The 13,407-nt window shown below is 44.0% G+C and overlaps 1 protein-coding gene across 1 annotated transcript in view; it reads left to right on the top strand.

Annotated features, from left to right (window-relative positions):
• The first annotated feature begins 2,105 nt into the window (after positions 1 to 2,105).
• The window catches only part of PHKA2 (phosphorylase kinase regulatory subunit alpha 2), a 91,710-nt gene continuing 80,408 nt past the window's right edge, over positions 2,106 to 13,407 (top strand). Inside the window, exon 1 of the mRNA XM_068962198.1 lies at positions 2,106 to 2,183. Within this exon, the coding sequence (XP_068818299.1) occupies positions 2,106 to 2,183 (78 nt within the window). The remainder of the gene's footprint in view (positions 2,184 to 13,407) is intronic.

Here is a 13,407-nt window from a genome sequence, read left to right on the forward strand (position 1 = left end):
GACAGGGAGGCCTGGCATGCTGCAGTCCATGGGGTCACAAAAAGTTGGACATGACTGAGTGACTGAATAACAACAAGTAAGAAAAAAGTGAGCTACTTGCTTTGGTGCTTTAGCTGAATGAGGCAAGTTTCAGTTCAGTTGCTCAGACGCAGTTTGTTACGGAATTTAGAAAATGAACTTGGTTAAGGATGATACATAGGGGACCCAGCTGAATATGACTGATTTTCTTTCATTCATTCATTCATTCAATTCTAATTGAGCTATAACTACATGCTCAACACTGTACCAGGCACAGTGGGAGATACCAAAGACTGTTTCAATGAGTAACTACCATCCAGTTAGAAAAACATGCCTCACGTGGAAACAATACAAGGCAATACGTTGTTGTCAAATGATTAAACTAGGATTTATGAAGTACTTTTCTATGAGCCAGTATGGCGCTAAGTGCTTTATATTCATCCTCTTGTTCAAAGCCACCCTAGGAGGTAGGTGCTATCATTATTCCCGTTTAAAGATGAGAACATTGAATTTCAAACAGGTAAAATATGCCAAAGTTCACACCACTTGTAAATGGCAGAACTGGAATTTGAACTCAATTTGAACAGATTCCAAGACCTAAACTCTTGCTAAAAAAACATGGGAATTAAGAGTATGGGGATGACTAATAAGAACTGAGCGGGCCCTTAAAGAAACGAGGCTTCAGAAAGGCGAGGAGGAGGTCTACTGGGTCAGTTCAGTCCAGTCGCTCAGTCGTGTCCGACTCTCTACGACCCCATGGACTGCAGTACGCCAGGCCTCCCTGTCCACCAAGCATACAGTAAATGCATGGAGAGTAGCAAAGGAATTTAGGAAAGGCTATTAGCTGAACTGTCAGATTATGGGACCAGATTTTGGTAGAAAATGAGTAGTGGGCCGAAGATGGTAGAAACAGTGGGTAATTATCAGCCACGAAAAACGAATGCCAAGTTTCAAGTTGTAGGCCTGAGGTGGACCGCAGTTCAGGCCAGGTGAGCTGCTCACAGGTGCCTAGGGTTGAGGCTGCAGGCGCGGTGAGCAGCTGGGGTACCCTACCCTGCCCCTGTCTGTCCCTCCCCTCTCCCCTCTGGGTCCCACTAGTCTGCTTCCGCTCGTGGGCAGAGACGCGCCAGGGCAGAGCTGTTCTGGCCTGCGGAGGGGTGCCCAGGCAGCAGCGGTGGGCGGGCCTATTTCTCCCCACCAGGAGCCTTCCCTATGGCCGCTTGAGAAGCCTCGTCGCCCGCCCGCAGCTAGTTCTTTATCTCCCCAACGCTCAGCTTGCTGCTCCGCAGCGCGGGCGGATCTGGAGGCGGTGTTAGGGGGCGGGGCCAGGGATGCGACTGTGAGCTCATCTCAGGGCAGGGCGGGCCACCGTCCTAGCGTTTTAGAGGTGTTCTGCGCCTCCGGCCCGGCTTCGCGGGTTGCTCTCCGCGCGGGGGCGTAGCGGGAGGCGGGCCTGGGGCGGGTCCAGGGGGCGGGTCCGGGACCTCCAGATGCCCGCGACGGAAGGGCCTGTTTCAACAGCCCCGGCTGCTGGCGGCGAGGTAAGGGGCTCAGAGAGGCAAACTGGTTCCCGCCCGGAGCCAAGTTCCCCGCTACTCTCGCGGGCCACTTCGTTTTCCTTCCCCCGCGGGCCGGGACTCGGGGGGTTCGGTTCCGCGGCGGGGGCGCGGCCAGGGGCGGGACTGTGAGTGGGCTGCGGCGGGCGGGAAGGATAGAGTTCGTGGCCGGCCTCGAGGCCGCCTCGCGAGCGCCTGCAGACCGTTTCTGCCCCACGCCCGGAACCCAGTTCCCTACTTCTCCCGCGGGGTTGCCAGGGACCCGCGAGCGTCGGGAGCGCGTCGGGCCTGGTCGAGGCGGGGTCGCCGTAGTGCCAGCCCCTATCTCCACCTTCGCGCCTTTCTACTGTAAGAAAACTAGCTGGCTGGCTTTCCAGTCCTACTTTGGTTCTGTCGCTTTTAAAGTCCCTACCTCTTACCACCGGGCTCCATCCCGAGAACTGACCGAGGCTGTGACTGGGAACCAGGCCCGCTCGGCGGCCGCAGCCCGGGCGATCCGCCTCCTTGCAACGGGTCGGACGCAACGCGGAGATGAGGAGCAGGAGCAATTCCGGGGTCCGTTTAGACGGATACGCGCGGCTGGTGCAGCAAACAATCCTCTGTTACCAGGTAAGGAAGGACCACGCCGAACTGCCCTCTTGAGGCACTTATTCTCCTACTCAGTCCCCTCTCGTGTCCTTAGACTTTGCAGTTATGAGGTTTTTTTTTTTTTTTTCTTTAAATCCAGTTTTGCTAGCCAGTGGTTACTCCTCACCCCCATTCCCACCTCGTCCACTTTCCGAGTCAGGGGACCGAAGGGCTTTCGGACTACACTTCACGGGATTCTTTGACTGCTGTTTGGGATCGAAGATAGGAGCCCTTTCGATGCCCTGGGTACAAAATGCGTCTTTTTCCATGGACTCAGCTTCTTTCGGATGGAAGGAGGTGTGTGTAGATTGGACAGCACACTGAATGAGGATGGTGAGCTCTGGACTGTGACGACAGTAGACGGGAGGAGAGAAATTCTGGGGTGTGTATCCCACTCCCGGTTGTGTGGCGATGGCTGCTATTCCGCCCTTGAATTATCTTGTTAGAGACCCACCTGCGAGGGCCTTAGGGCTTACTCTGTTGCCCTCATTTTATTTTATTTTTAATTTTTATTTTACTTTATTTTACTTTACAATGCTATATTGGTTTTGCCATACATTGACATAAATCCACCACGGGTGTACATGCGTTCCCAAACTTGAACCCCCCCTCCCACCTCCCTCCCCATAACATCTCTCTGGGTCATCACCGTGCACCAGCCCCAAGCATGCTGTATCCTGCGTCGGACATAGACTGACGATTTGATTCTTACATGATAGTATGCCCTCATTTTACTGATGAGAAATCTGTAGGCCAAAAAGGTAACTGCAGGTAGCAGGGTTAGACCCAAACGCAGGTGTTCGCTCAAGCTGGAGGAGATCTGTGAAGCTTCTCATGTGGTCTGACGTCTGAATATCTCCTGTTTTGTATTACTCAGCTGAAGTTATGTGTGGCCCAACATGTAAGACCCCTGGACTATTTTTATTCTTCCTGAAGACAGCAGCTGTGTTGCTTGCCTTCAATCAACAGCAACTATTTATAGGACCTCCATGTCAGAGAAGGAAGTGGCATTCCATGATAGAGGCCTGGTCACTCCCAAGGCACTGACCCTTTTCCCTATAGCCCATTTCACAGGCTTGTTTCTTCATTCAGGAAATATTTGTTGTGTACCTATTATGTGCAAGGCACTCTGGTGCTGGGCCTACAAAGAAGAGTAGATACTTGTAGTGCAGTGAGATTCATGTGTAGGGGATAGGTCCACAGTCCCTTGTTTGAAACTCTTGACATCAGATGCGGTTTGCAAGTCAGAAATGTTTGGATTTGGGGTGGTAAACATATATTGAATATTCCCTAGTAACTGCCATGAAATCTAGGCAGCACCCTTAATCAAACACATTATTGTTTTCCACATCAGAATATGGAGATTACCACTGAGCAGGAAAAGTAAATATGGAAAGCAGTTTCACACCAATTCAGGTCAGCATTTTGCCATCAAATGAGCTTGCTGAAAACTTATGAAAACACTTCAAGTTTTTAGAGCATATTGGCTTTTGAAATTGCACATGAAGGACTGTGATTCTTATTTTGGGAGCCTTGCCCCATTTGAGGTGAGCTTCCCTGGTGGCTCAGACGGTAAAGCGTCTGCCTGCAATGCGGGAGACCCGGGTTCGATCCCTGGGTTGGGAAGATCGCCTGGAGAAGGAAATGGCAACCCACTCCAGTACTCTTGCCTGGAAAATTCCATGGACTGAGGAGCCTGGTAGGCTGCAGTCCATGGGGTCGCAAAGAGTTGGACACGACTGAGCAACTTCACTTTGACTTTGCCCCATTTGAGGAGCATGAAAGAGTACTGGAAGAGATGATGTTCAGGTTGAGAACTGAAGAAGTAGGCCAGCAAATGGGGGTGACTTTTTTTTTGCCTTTCTCTTTGAATTAGATTATAATTACTTATACACGGTGGCTTAAAAATCCAAGTTGAAAATCCTTGCCATTCACTACTGTGAAGGAGCTTTAAGGAGAACTGATCAATCTTGGTGATTATGTCACACCTGCGTTTAATCTCTAGCTCCTTCAACTATAGGTGTAACCATTTCCCACCTGAGTCCAGGCCCTTACCTCTAAAATGAGGATAATTAACACCTGTGGTTAGTGCTCAGTATGTCACCTGCTCTCCCCACCTACTGCTGCTAAGTCGCTTCAATCGTGTCCAACTCCCCATAGACGGCAGCCCACCAGGCTCCCTCGTCCCTGGGATTCTCCAGGCAAGAACACTGGAGTGGGTTGCCATTTTCTTCTCCAATGCATGAAAGTGAAAAGTGAAAGTGAAGTGAAGTCGCTCAGTCATGTCCGACTCTTCGCGACCCCAAGGACTGCAGCCTACCAGGCTCCTCCTTCCATGGGATTTTCCAGGCAAGAGTACTGGAGTGGGGTGCTCCCCACCTACTAGGCATTAGTAAACAGCGCTGTTGGTGGTGGTATAATTTTGATACGTTGTTGTTAGTCCCTGAGTCATGTCCGACTCTCTGTGACCCCAGGGGCTATATAGCCTGTCAGGCTCCCTCTGTCTCATGTTATTCTCCAGGCAAGAATACTGGAATGAGTTGCCTTTTCCTTCTCCAGGGGATCTTCCAGACCAGGGATCAAACCCAAGTCTCCTGTATTGGTAGGAGGATTCTTTACCACTGCACCACCCAAGAGGCCCTAATTTTGATACAGGCCACATATATTCAGGCCACAAGTCCTCGCCTCACCACCCTGGTCCAGGATGCTCCCTTTCCTGGGGGCCCTGATATAGCTACTAATTGCTTTCTGGTCTTTGAACATAATTATGTCTCCCCTTGGATTCTGTGAGATCCTTAAGCACAGAGACCTCATCAGTTTTGTTCCTTGGCATGAAGCAGTGCTCCAGGCACATGAAAAGTACCTTTATGTCCTTGGTGATGAAATACCTTCTGCAGGCTCTGGGCCTTCCTAATGACCCAGCTATTGATCCAGGCTTACCTTCCCTCAGGAGCAAAAGAACTGTCTCCCCAGTAAAGCAAATCTGTAGCATTGAACTTTCCTCTCCAACATTTTAATGATTAAAAAACAGTTGTCTGAGCCTTTAGTTGTATTTATTTTGGGGGTAGTTGGTGAGAAGACTCATGTTTGCCCTGTTTTTCTCATGACTGCACAGTCGAGCTTTCCTGATTAACCAGAACACTCCAAGTATAGTTCTGCTGGAACTCCTGTTGGAACTTCTGTTGCACGTGTGGAGCCACAGTCCTTGCCACCTCCCCCAACCTCGAAGCCATCCCACCCCAACAGCTAGTCTTCACAGCTAACCCATTTAGGGCCTCCTGATTGTTTCTGAGTGATCTTAGGTCGCCTATCCAGTCAGTAAACATGAAAGAGCAATTTTATGTTATGCATATTTTAAAAATTATTTTTGGCATGCGAGGTCTTCATTGCTGCATGGGCTCTTCTCTGGTTGTGGAGAGCTGGTGCTACTCTCTAGTTGTGGTGCACAGGCTTCTCATTTCGGTGGCTTCTCTTGTTGGGGACCACAGGCTCCAGGGCGTGCAGGCTCAGTAGTTGGGGCTCATGGGCTCTAGAACACAGGCTCAATAGTTGTGGCACATGGGCTTAGTCGCATGTGGGAGCTTCCTGGATCAGGGATTGAACTCATGTGTCTTGCATTTGCAAGTGAATTCTTTACCACCAGAGAAGCCCTATGTTAGGCACGTTTTTAACCACAGTAAAAAAAAAAAAGAATGAGCTGGACTGTAAACGAGTGGTTTCTAACGTTTATGCTGGATAGGTTTATGCTATCTTCTACAGAAAGGTGCAGATGTTTATGAGGCAGTTTTCACTGTCAGCTGATACAAGGCTGGCCTCGGTTTCTGATGTGTTTTTTTAAATATAGTTGATTACGGTATTACTTTCAGGTGTATAACTTCATGATGCAATATTTTTATTGTTTTCCATTTAAAGTTATAAAATAAGGGCTATATTTCCCCGTGCTGTACAATATATCCTTGTAGTTTGTCTCATACAAAGTAGTTTTTACCTCTTAATTCCCTACCCCATCTTGCCCCTCCCCTTCCCTCTCCCCACTAATAATCACTAATTTATTCTCTATATCTGAGTCTGTTTCTGTTTTGTTTTATTCATCTGTTTGCCTTATTTTTTAGATTCCACATATAAATGATAAAATACAGTATTTGTCTTTCTCTTTCTGACTTATTTCACTAAGCCTAATACCCTCTAGGTCCATCCACATTGTTGCAAATGGCAGAATTCATTATTTTTTATGGTCAAGTAGTATTCCATTGTATGTATACACCACATCTTCTTTATTCATCCACCAGTTGCTGAGCACTTAGGTTGCTTAGGTACTTTGTCTATTGTAAATAATCCTGCTATGAACATTGGAGTGCATGTATCTTTTTAAATTAACTGTTTTTCTTTTCTTTGGATATATACCCAGAAGTGGACTTGCTGGATCATATGGTAGCTATTTCTTGTTTTTTAAGGGAACCTCCATACTGGTTTCCACAGTGGCTGCAATTTACATTCTCATCAAAAGTGCACAAAGGTTCTCTTTTCTCCACATCCTTGCCGACATTTGGTATTTGTGTTTTTTTATGTTAGCCATTCTGACAGGTGTGAGGTCGTATCTCATTGTGGCTTTGATTTGCATTTCTCTGATTAGTGATGTTGAGCTTTTTAAATTGTGATCAATTTACTTTGATTTCACTTATTAGAAATCACTTAACATTAAATATATTGAACTCATAATTATTCTTTAGTTTGAGATAATACTTTGTTTATATCATCTGGCATATCAACTAATTTCCTTTTCCTGTGTCTGTGAAAGAATATTTTCCTCTAGTCATTTGTCAGATGTACTTACTGTGAAACTTTATTTGAATATTTAAGGCAAAGAAGGAAAGAGCTGTATTTATAAAAGGGTCCTTTTGCACGACTGGTTTTGAATGTACTGAAAGTATTAATATAAACTTTAAGGAGTACCTACTTAGATACTCCTTGAAGTCCCTTGGATGCAAGGAGATCAAACCAGTCCATCCTAAAGGAAATCAGTCCTGAATATTCATTGGAAGGACTGATGCTGAAGTTGAAACTCCAGTACTTTGGCCACCTGATGTGAAGAACTGACTCATTTGAAAAGACCCTGATGCTGGAAAAGATTGAAGACAGGAGGAGAAGGGGATGACAAAGGATGAGATGATTGGATGGCATTGCCAACTCTATGGACATGAGTTTTGAGTAAACTCCAGGAGTTGGTGATGGACAGGGAAGCCTGGCATGCTGCAGTCCATGGGGTCGCAAAGAGTTGGACATGACTGAGCAACTGAACTGAAGAAGTTATCTCTAAAGTATTCAAAGTATCTTTTAAGTATTTGTTGACTTAAAAAATCTTTAAAAATTCCTTGATTTATTTTGACCCTGAGAAGAAATACTAACTTTGTACATTTTTTTAATTATCAGCTCTATTTGAAGGCTCATTCATAAAAGTGTTAAGTACAGAGTGGTGATAAAAGAATATGGTTAGGAAAGAAAAATAGAGACTTCCCTGGTGGTCCAGTGGCTAAAAGCCCACGTTCCCAATGCAGGGGGTTCGATTTTGATCCCTCATTGGGGAACTAGATCCCACATGCCACAACTAAGATTGAGAACAGCCAAATAAATAAGTAGATATTTTAAAAAAGAAAAAGAATGATCAAGGCACTGTTCACTGTAACTGCAGATAATTTTGCATAAAAAGCAGACAAGAGATCAGGACAGTAAGTGTTGCTATCTAGTCATAATAGAATTTAAAATGAGAATAGGATAACTAAAACATGGAGTATGGAACAAATTGTAATCATAATAAAGACTAATTTGAGGGAAGGTTGAAAGAAGATATAATTAAATACTGGGAAATAACATGGCAGAAGAATGGGAGGAAACTGGAGTTAAAGCATTCTAAGGCCCTTATGTTAAAAGGAAGGTAAAAGTTTTATATATTTTGAGTCAAGATTAAGTCTTAACATTAAAATTAAGTGGAAAACATAAGTTTAATGGGAGACTATCAAGCTACCAATGGTATTTTTCAGAGAACTAGAACAGATAATTTCACAATATGTATGGAAATACAAAAAACCTTAAATAGCCAAAGCAATCTTGAGAAAGAAGAATGGAACTGAAGGAATCAACCTGCCTGACTTCAGGCTCTACTACAGAGCTACAGTCATCAAAACAGTGTGGTACTGGCACAAAGACAGAAATATAGATCAATGGAACAAAATAGCCCAGGGATAAATCCACACACATATGGACACCTTATCTTTGACAAAGGAGGCAAGAATATACAATGGAGAAAATACAGTCTCTTTAACAAGTGGTGCTGGGAAAACTGATCAACCACCTGTAAAAGAATGAAACTAGAACACTAACACCATACACAAAAATAAACTCAAAATGGGTTAAAGATCTAAACGTAAGACCAGAAACTATAAAACTCCTAGAGGAGAACATAGGCAAAACACTCTCTGACATAAATCACAGCAGCATCCTCTATGACCCACCTCCCAGAGTAGTGAAAATAAAAGCAAAAATAAACAAATGGGACCTAATTAAACTTAAAAGCTTTTGCACAACAAAGGAAACTATAAGGTGAAAAGACAGCCTTCAGAATGGGAGAAAATAATAGCAAATGAAGCAACTGACAAAGAATTAATCTCCAAAATACACAAGCAGCTCATGCAGCTCAATTCCAGAAAAATAAACGACCCAATCAAAAAATGGGCCAAAGAACTAAACAGACATTTCTCCAAAGAAGCCATACAGATGGCTAACAAACACAGGAAAAGATGTTCAATATCACTCATTATCAGAGAAATGCAAATCAAAACCACAATGAGGTACCATCTCACGCCGGTCAGAATGGCTGCTATCAAAAAGTCTACAAGCAATAAATGCTGGAGAGGGTGTGGAGAAAAGGGAACCCTCTTACACTGTTGGTGCGAATGCAAACTAGTACAGCCACTATGGAGAACAGTGTGGAGATTCCTTAAAACCTGGAAATGGAACTGCCATACAACCCAGCAATCCCACTGCTGGGCATACACATCAAGGAAACCAGAATTGAAAGAGACACATGTACCCCAATGTTCATCACAGCACTGTTTACAATAGCCAGGACATGGAAGCAACCTAGATGTCCATCAGCAGATGAATGGATAAGAAAGCTGTGGTACATATACACAGTGGAGTATTACTCAGCCATTAAAAAGAATGCATTTGAATCAGATCTAATGAGGTGGATGAAACTGGAGGCTATTATATAGAGTGAAGTAAGTCAGAAAAACACCAATACAGTATACTAATGCATATATATGGAATTTAGAAAGATGGTAACGATAACCCTGTGTGCAAGATAGCAAAAGAGACACATGTATAGAACAGTCTTTTGGACTCTGAGAGAAGGCGAGGGTGGGATGATTTGAGAGGGTAACATTGAAATGTGTATATTATCATATGTGAAGCAGATTGCCAGTCCAGGTTCGATGCATGAGACAGGGTGCTCAGGGCTGGTGCACTGGGATGACCCTGGGGGATGGGATGGGGAGGGTCAGGGTAGGGAACACATGTACGCCTGTAGCTGATTCATGTCGATGTTTGGCAAAACCACTACAATATTGTAAAGTAATTAGCCTCCCATTAAAATAAATTAATTAAAAAGAAAACCTGAAAAAAATTAAAAATAATAGGAGAATAAAGAAAATTTGATCACTCCAGGAGAAGGAAGGAAAAGGGTGCTTGGGGAGTGAGTGAGTGAGTGAGTGAAAGTTGTTCAGTTGTGTCCGACTCTGTGTGTCCAGCTGTAGTCCATGGAATTCTCCAGGCCAGAATACTGGAGTGGGTAGCCTTTCTCTTCTCCAGTGAGGGGTTCTTGGGGAGTGAGGGAATTTTTTAAAAAAGCACAAAGGACGAAATAGGGAGATGAAAATCAGTCTATAATAGTAATCTCAATAAATGTTAATTTTTGAATTAGCCAGATAATAGAAATTAATTTTTAAAAAGTTGTAAATATATGTGATTTGAGACAAACCTAAAACGGAGGATACTTAAAGGTTGAATATATAATTAGTGAGGCAGGATATACTATACAAATGCTAACCAAAAACAAGTTTGTGTAATTTTATACTAACAGGCAGAGACTTTGAAATTTAAAATAATTCTATTAGGAATTCAGAAGTGTTGTATTACTAGATGATAAATGGATAGTTCACCAAGAAAGCAATTTTAAACACACAGAATATTAACAACATATCAATAGTTTCAAAATATATAAAGCAAAACTTGACCTAACTGCTAACAAATCCATAAACATAGTGGGAATTTTTAAATTCCTTTTTCTCAGATAGTGCTTTATAGATAAAGCAGAGAAATAATTAGGACATAGAAAATTTGAGCACTTCCATAAGAAACATAAGTGGCAGGCAGAGTTACATTTAGCCAGAGATGGGGTTTTTGTGTGGTGAGTACAGTGTAGTGAGAGAGGAGCAAGAGATTAGCAAATAACCCCTATCTGAAATGAACTCTTTTGAGATAAAAGATAAAGAGGAATAACCGCCAACTCCTTTTATGTGGCCAATATCCCAAGATACCATAGTCAAATAAGACATAATATTTATGAAATATTATTAATGGAGGAAATTCACTTATGAATATTGATGTAAAGTATAAGGTAATAATACAGTGAAGCCAACAGTGTATTAAAAATAGATCATAAGCAAGTAAAGATTATCTCAGTAATACAAGGAAGCTTAAGAAAATCTATTAATGTAATACCACATTAAAAAAGGAAAAAAAGGCTTCAACTTTTATCTGTAACATTTTATTTTTTAAAAAGAAAGGAATTTGGTATTATGGTGGAATGCTTTCCTTTGTTGGGTCTGAGTGGTGGGTATTGATTACACTGCTTTCCTATGTGTTTGAGATCTTTTATATTGTAAAAATTAAGGCTATATTAATAAACATAGTCTGATGCTGGGAGGGATTGGGGGCAGGAGGAGAAGGGGATGACAGAGGATGAGATGGCTGGATGGCATCACTGACTCGATGGACGTGAGTTTGAGTGAACTCCGGGAGTTGGTGATGGACAGGGAGGCCTGGTGTGCTGCGATTCATGGGATCACAAAGAGTTGGACACGACTGAGTGACTTCACTTTCACTTTTCACTTTCATGGGTTGGAGAAGGAAATGGCAACCCACTCCAGTATTCTTGCCTGGAGAATCCCAGGGATGGCGGAGCCTGATGGGCTGCTGTCTATGGGGTCACACAGAGTTGGACATGACTGAAGTGACTTAGCAGCAGCAGGAGTAGCCTAAGAGTCAACTTGGATTCCTTCTGTTCCCTCTTGCCCCACCAAAAAGTGAGAGAATGTACTGATGAGTTGGATCACCAAAATCTGTCTCAGCTCCATCCACTTCTGTGCCTGTCCACTGTCCCTACCCTAGTCCAGGCCACCATCATCTCTTACCTGGACTGCCCCTCTAGCCTCCCAATTGCTCCTTGCTTCCACTCTTGGCCCCTCGTCCCCAGGAGTAAGCATCCTTATATCAGGCACCAGATTGCGCTACTCTCCTGCCTACATCCTTCCCATGGCTTTCATAACTCCTAGAATACAATGTAGTGTTCTTCCAAACGTTGCAGTCTAGCTGTAGCCTAGCTCTCCAGCTTCTCTCACCACCAGAGGTGTGCTGGTAAAGGGTTAACAGCTGGCTCAGCTGACTTAAAAACTTGGCTTCTTTATCAAGAGCCATACCAGGAGGGGAGAAATGAAAGAAAACCACCCCCCATGTCTTATGCCCAACAGCAAACTCTTGATCTTTCCCTATATATCTGGATACCACCATTCATGTGGAGCCTTGAGTCAGCCACCCAGGAGTCTTTTTGACCCCTTCTTTTTTCCTTTCCGGCCTGTATCTACTTCATCACCAAGCTCAGCTGATTTTCTCTCGACTCCATCAGCTGCTTCTGCTCCCCTCTACCATCACCACCCTTCACGTTAAGCCACCAGCCTTGCCGCATTCTATCCCTGTACTAGCTTCCCCACCTGTCTTCTCTCTGCAGCCACTCTCAGTCCCCTCCCAGTTTTTCTCCAGACTGCAGCCAAAGTGGTTGTCTTCAAAGCAGGTGTGCCCTCCTGCTGACCCTCACTCTGGGTAACATCTTAACCTCCCGTCTACCTCGGCTCCTCGGGGGAAGCCCTCCCTCCATGACACCTTCACAGCATGACACACATCCCCTTTGCTGCACTTGACTGAGTTGGAATTTTACATTTACTTGTGTGACTTAAAATGAATGAATTCCCACTAGACTATAAAGTCCACTGCACAGAACCAAGGATTTCTTTTTAATTACCATTTTATTCTTAGCACTTAGCATGTGCATGTGTGCTCAGTCGTATCTGCCCTCCAGGCTCCTCTGTACGTGGAATTTTTCACACAAGAATACTGGTGCGGGTTGCCATGTCCTCCTCCAGGGGATCTTCCCGACCCAGAGATCAAACCTGTGTCTCTTGCATTGGCAGGTGAATTCTTTACCAGTGAGCCTTCAGGGAAGCCCCTTGGCCCTTAATACCTGGTGGTTTGTAGAGATTTTAAAAACGTTTGACTGACTGAATGAATGAATGAATGAAATAAAATGCTTACCATGTAGTCTGTGTGCTGTAGTATGGGCAGTAGTATGTGCAGTTAATAAATAACTACTGCTGTTGTTATTAATCAGATCTCTACCATCCAGAGTTGCTGCAACCTGTCATCTGTTGTTCTTAGTTTTGTTTACTCTAGGAGGAATTTATTTAATAGTCACGATGGGAATGAGAATAGTGGTGGACCAGGGCACGCACAAGCATTCTGGGCAGCACTGAGTTGAAAAGGGGCAAAAATGACACTTTTAGTCCATAGTCAGACTGATGGTTATCTGGTCTGTGTGTCAGTTCGAGAAAGGAGCACTTGATAACATTTTCCCCTTCCTGGTATTATCCCAGGCTCTGCCTTCTGCCATCTCCCACTTCAGTTCTGTTTAGGGGCAGCCAGGAGGAGGACTTTTGGTGTGCTCTTTTCAGGACAGCCTTTAAATATTTTACTGACAGATGAAAAACATTTGAGTACTTCAGTGAAAATCCTTGAACGTTCATTTTCAAACAAAGGATCCAAAAGATCATCTACTGAGATCACCCAGTCTGCTTTTACAGTTGAAGAATTCAGCCAA

Source organism: Capricornis sumatraensis, chromosome X, assembly GCF_032405125.1.
Source record: "Capricornis sumatraensis isolate serow.1 chromosome X, serow.2, whole genome shotgun sequence".
In the NCBI taxonomy this organism is placed as follows: domain Eukaryota; kingdom Metazoa; phylum Chordata; class Mammalia; order Artiodactyla; family Bovidae; genus Capricornis; species Capricornis sumatraensis.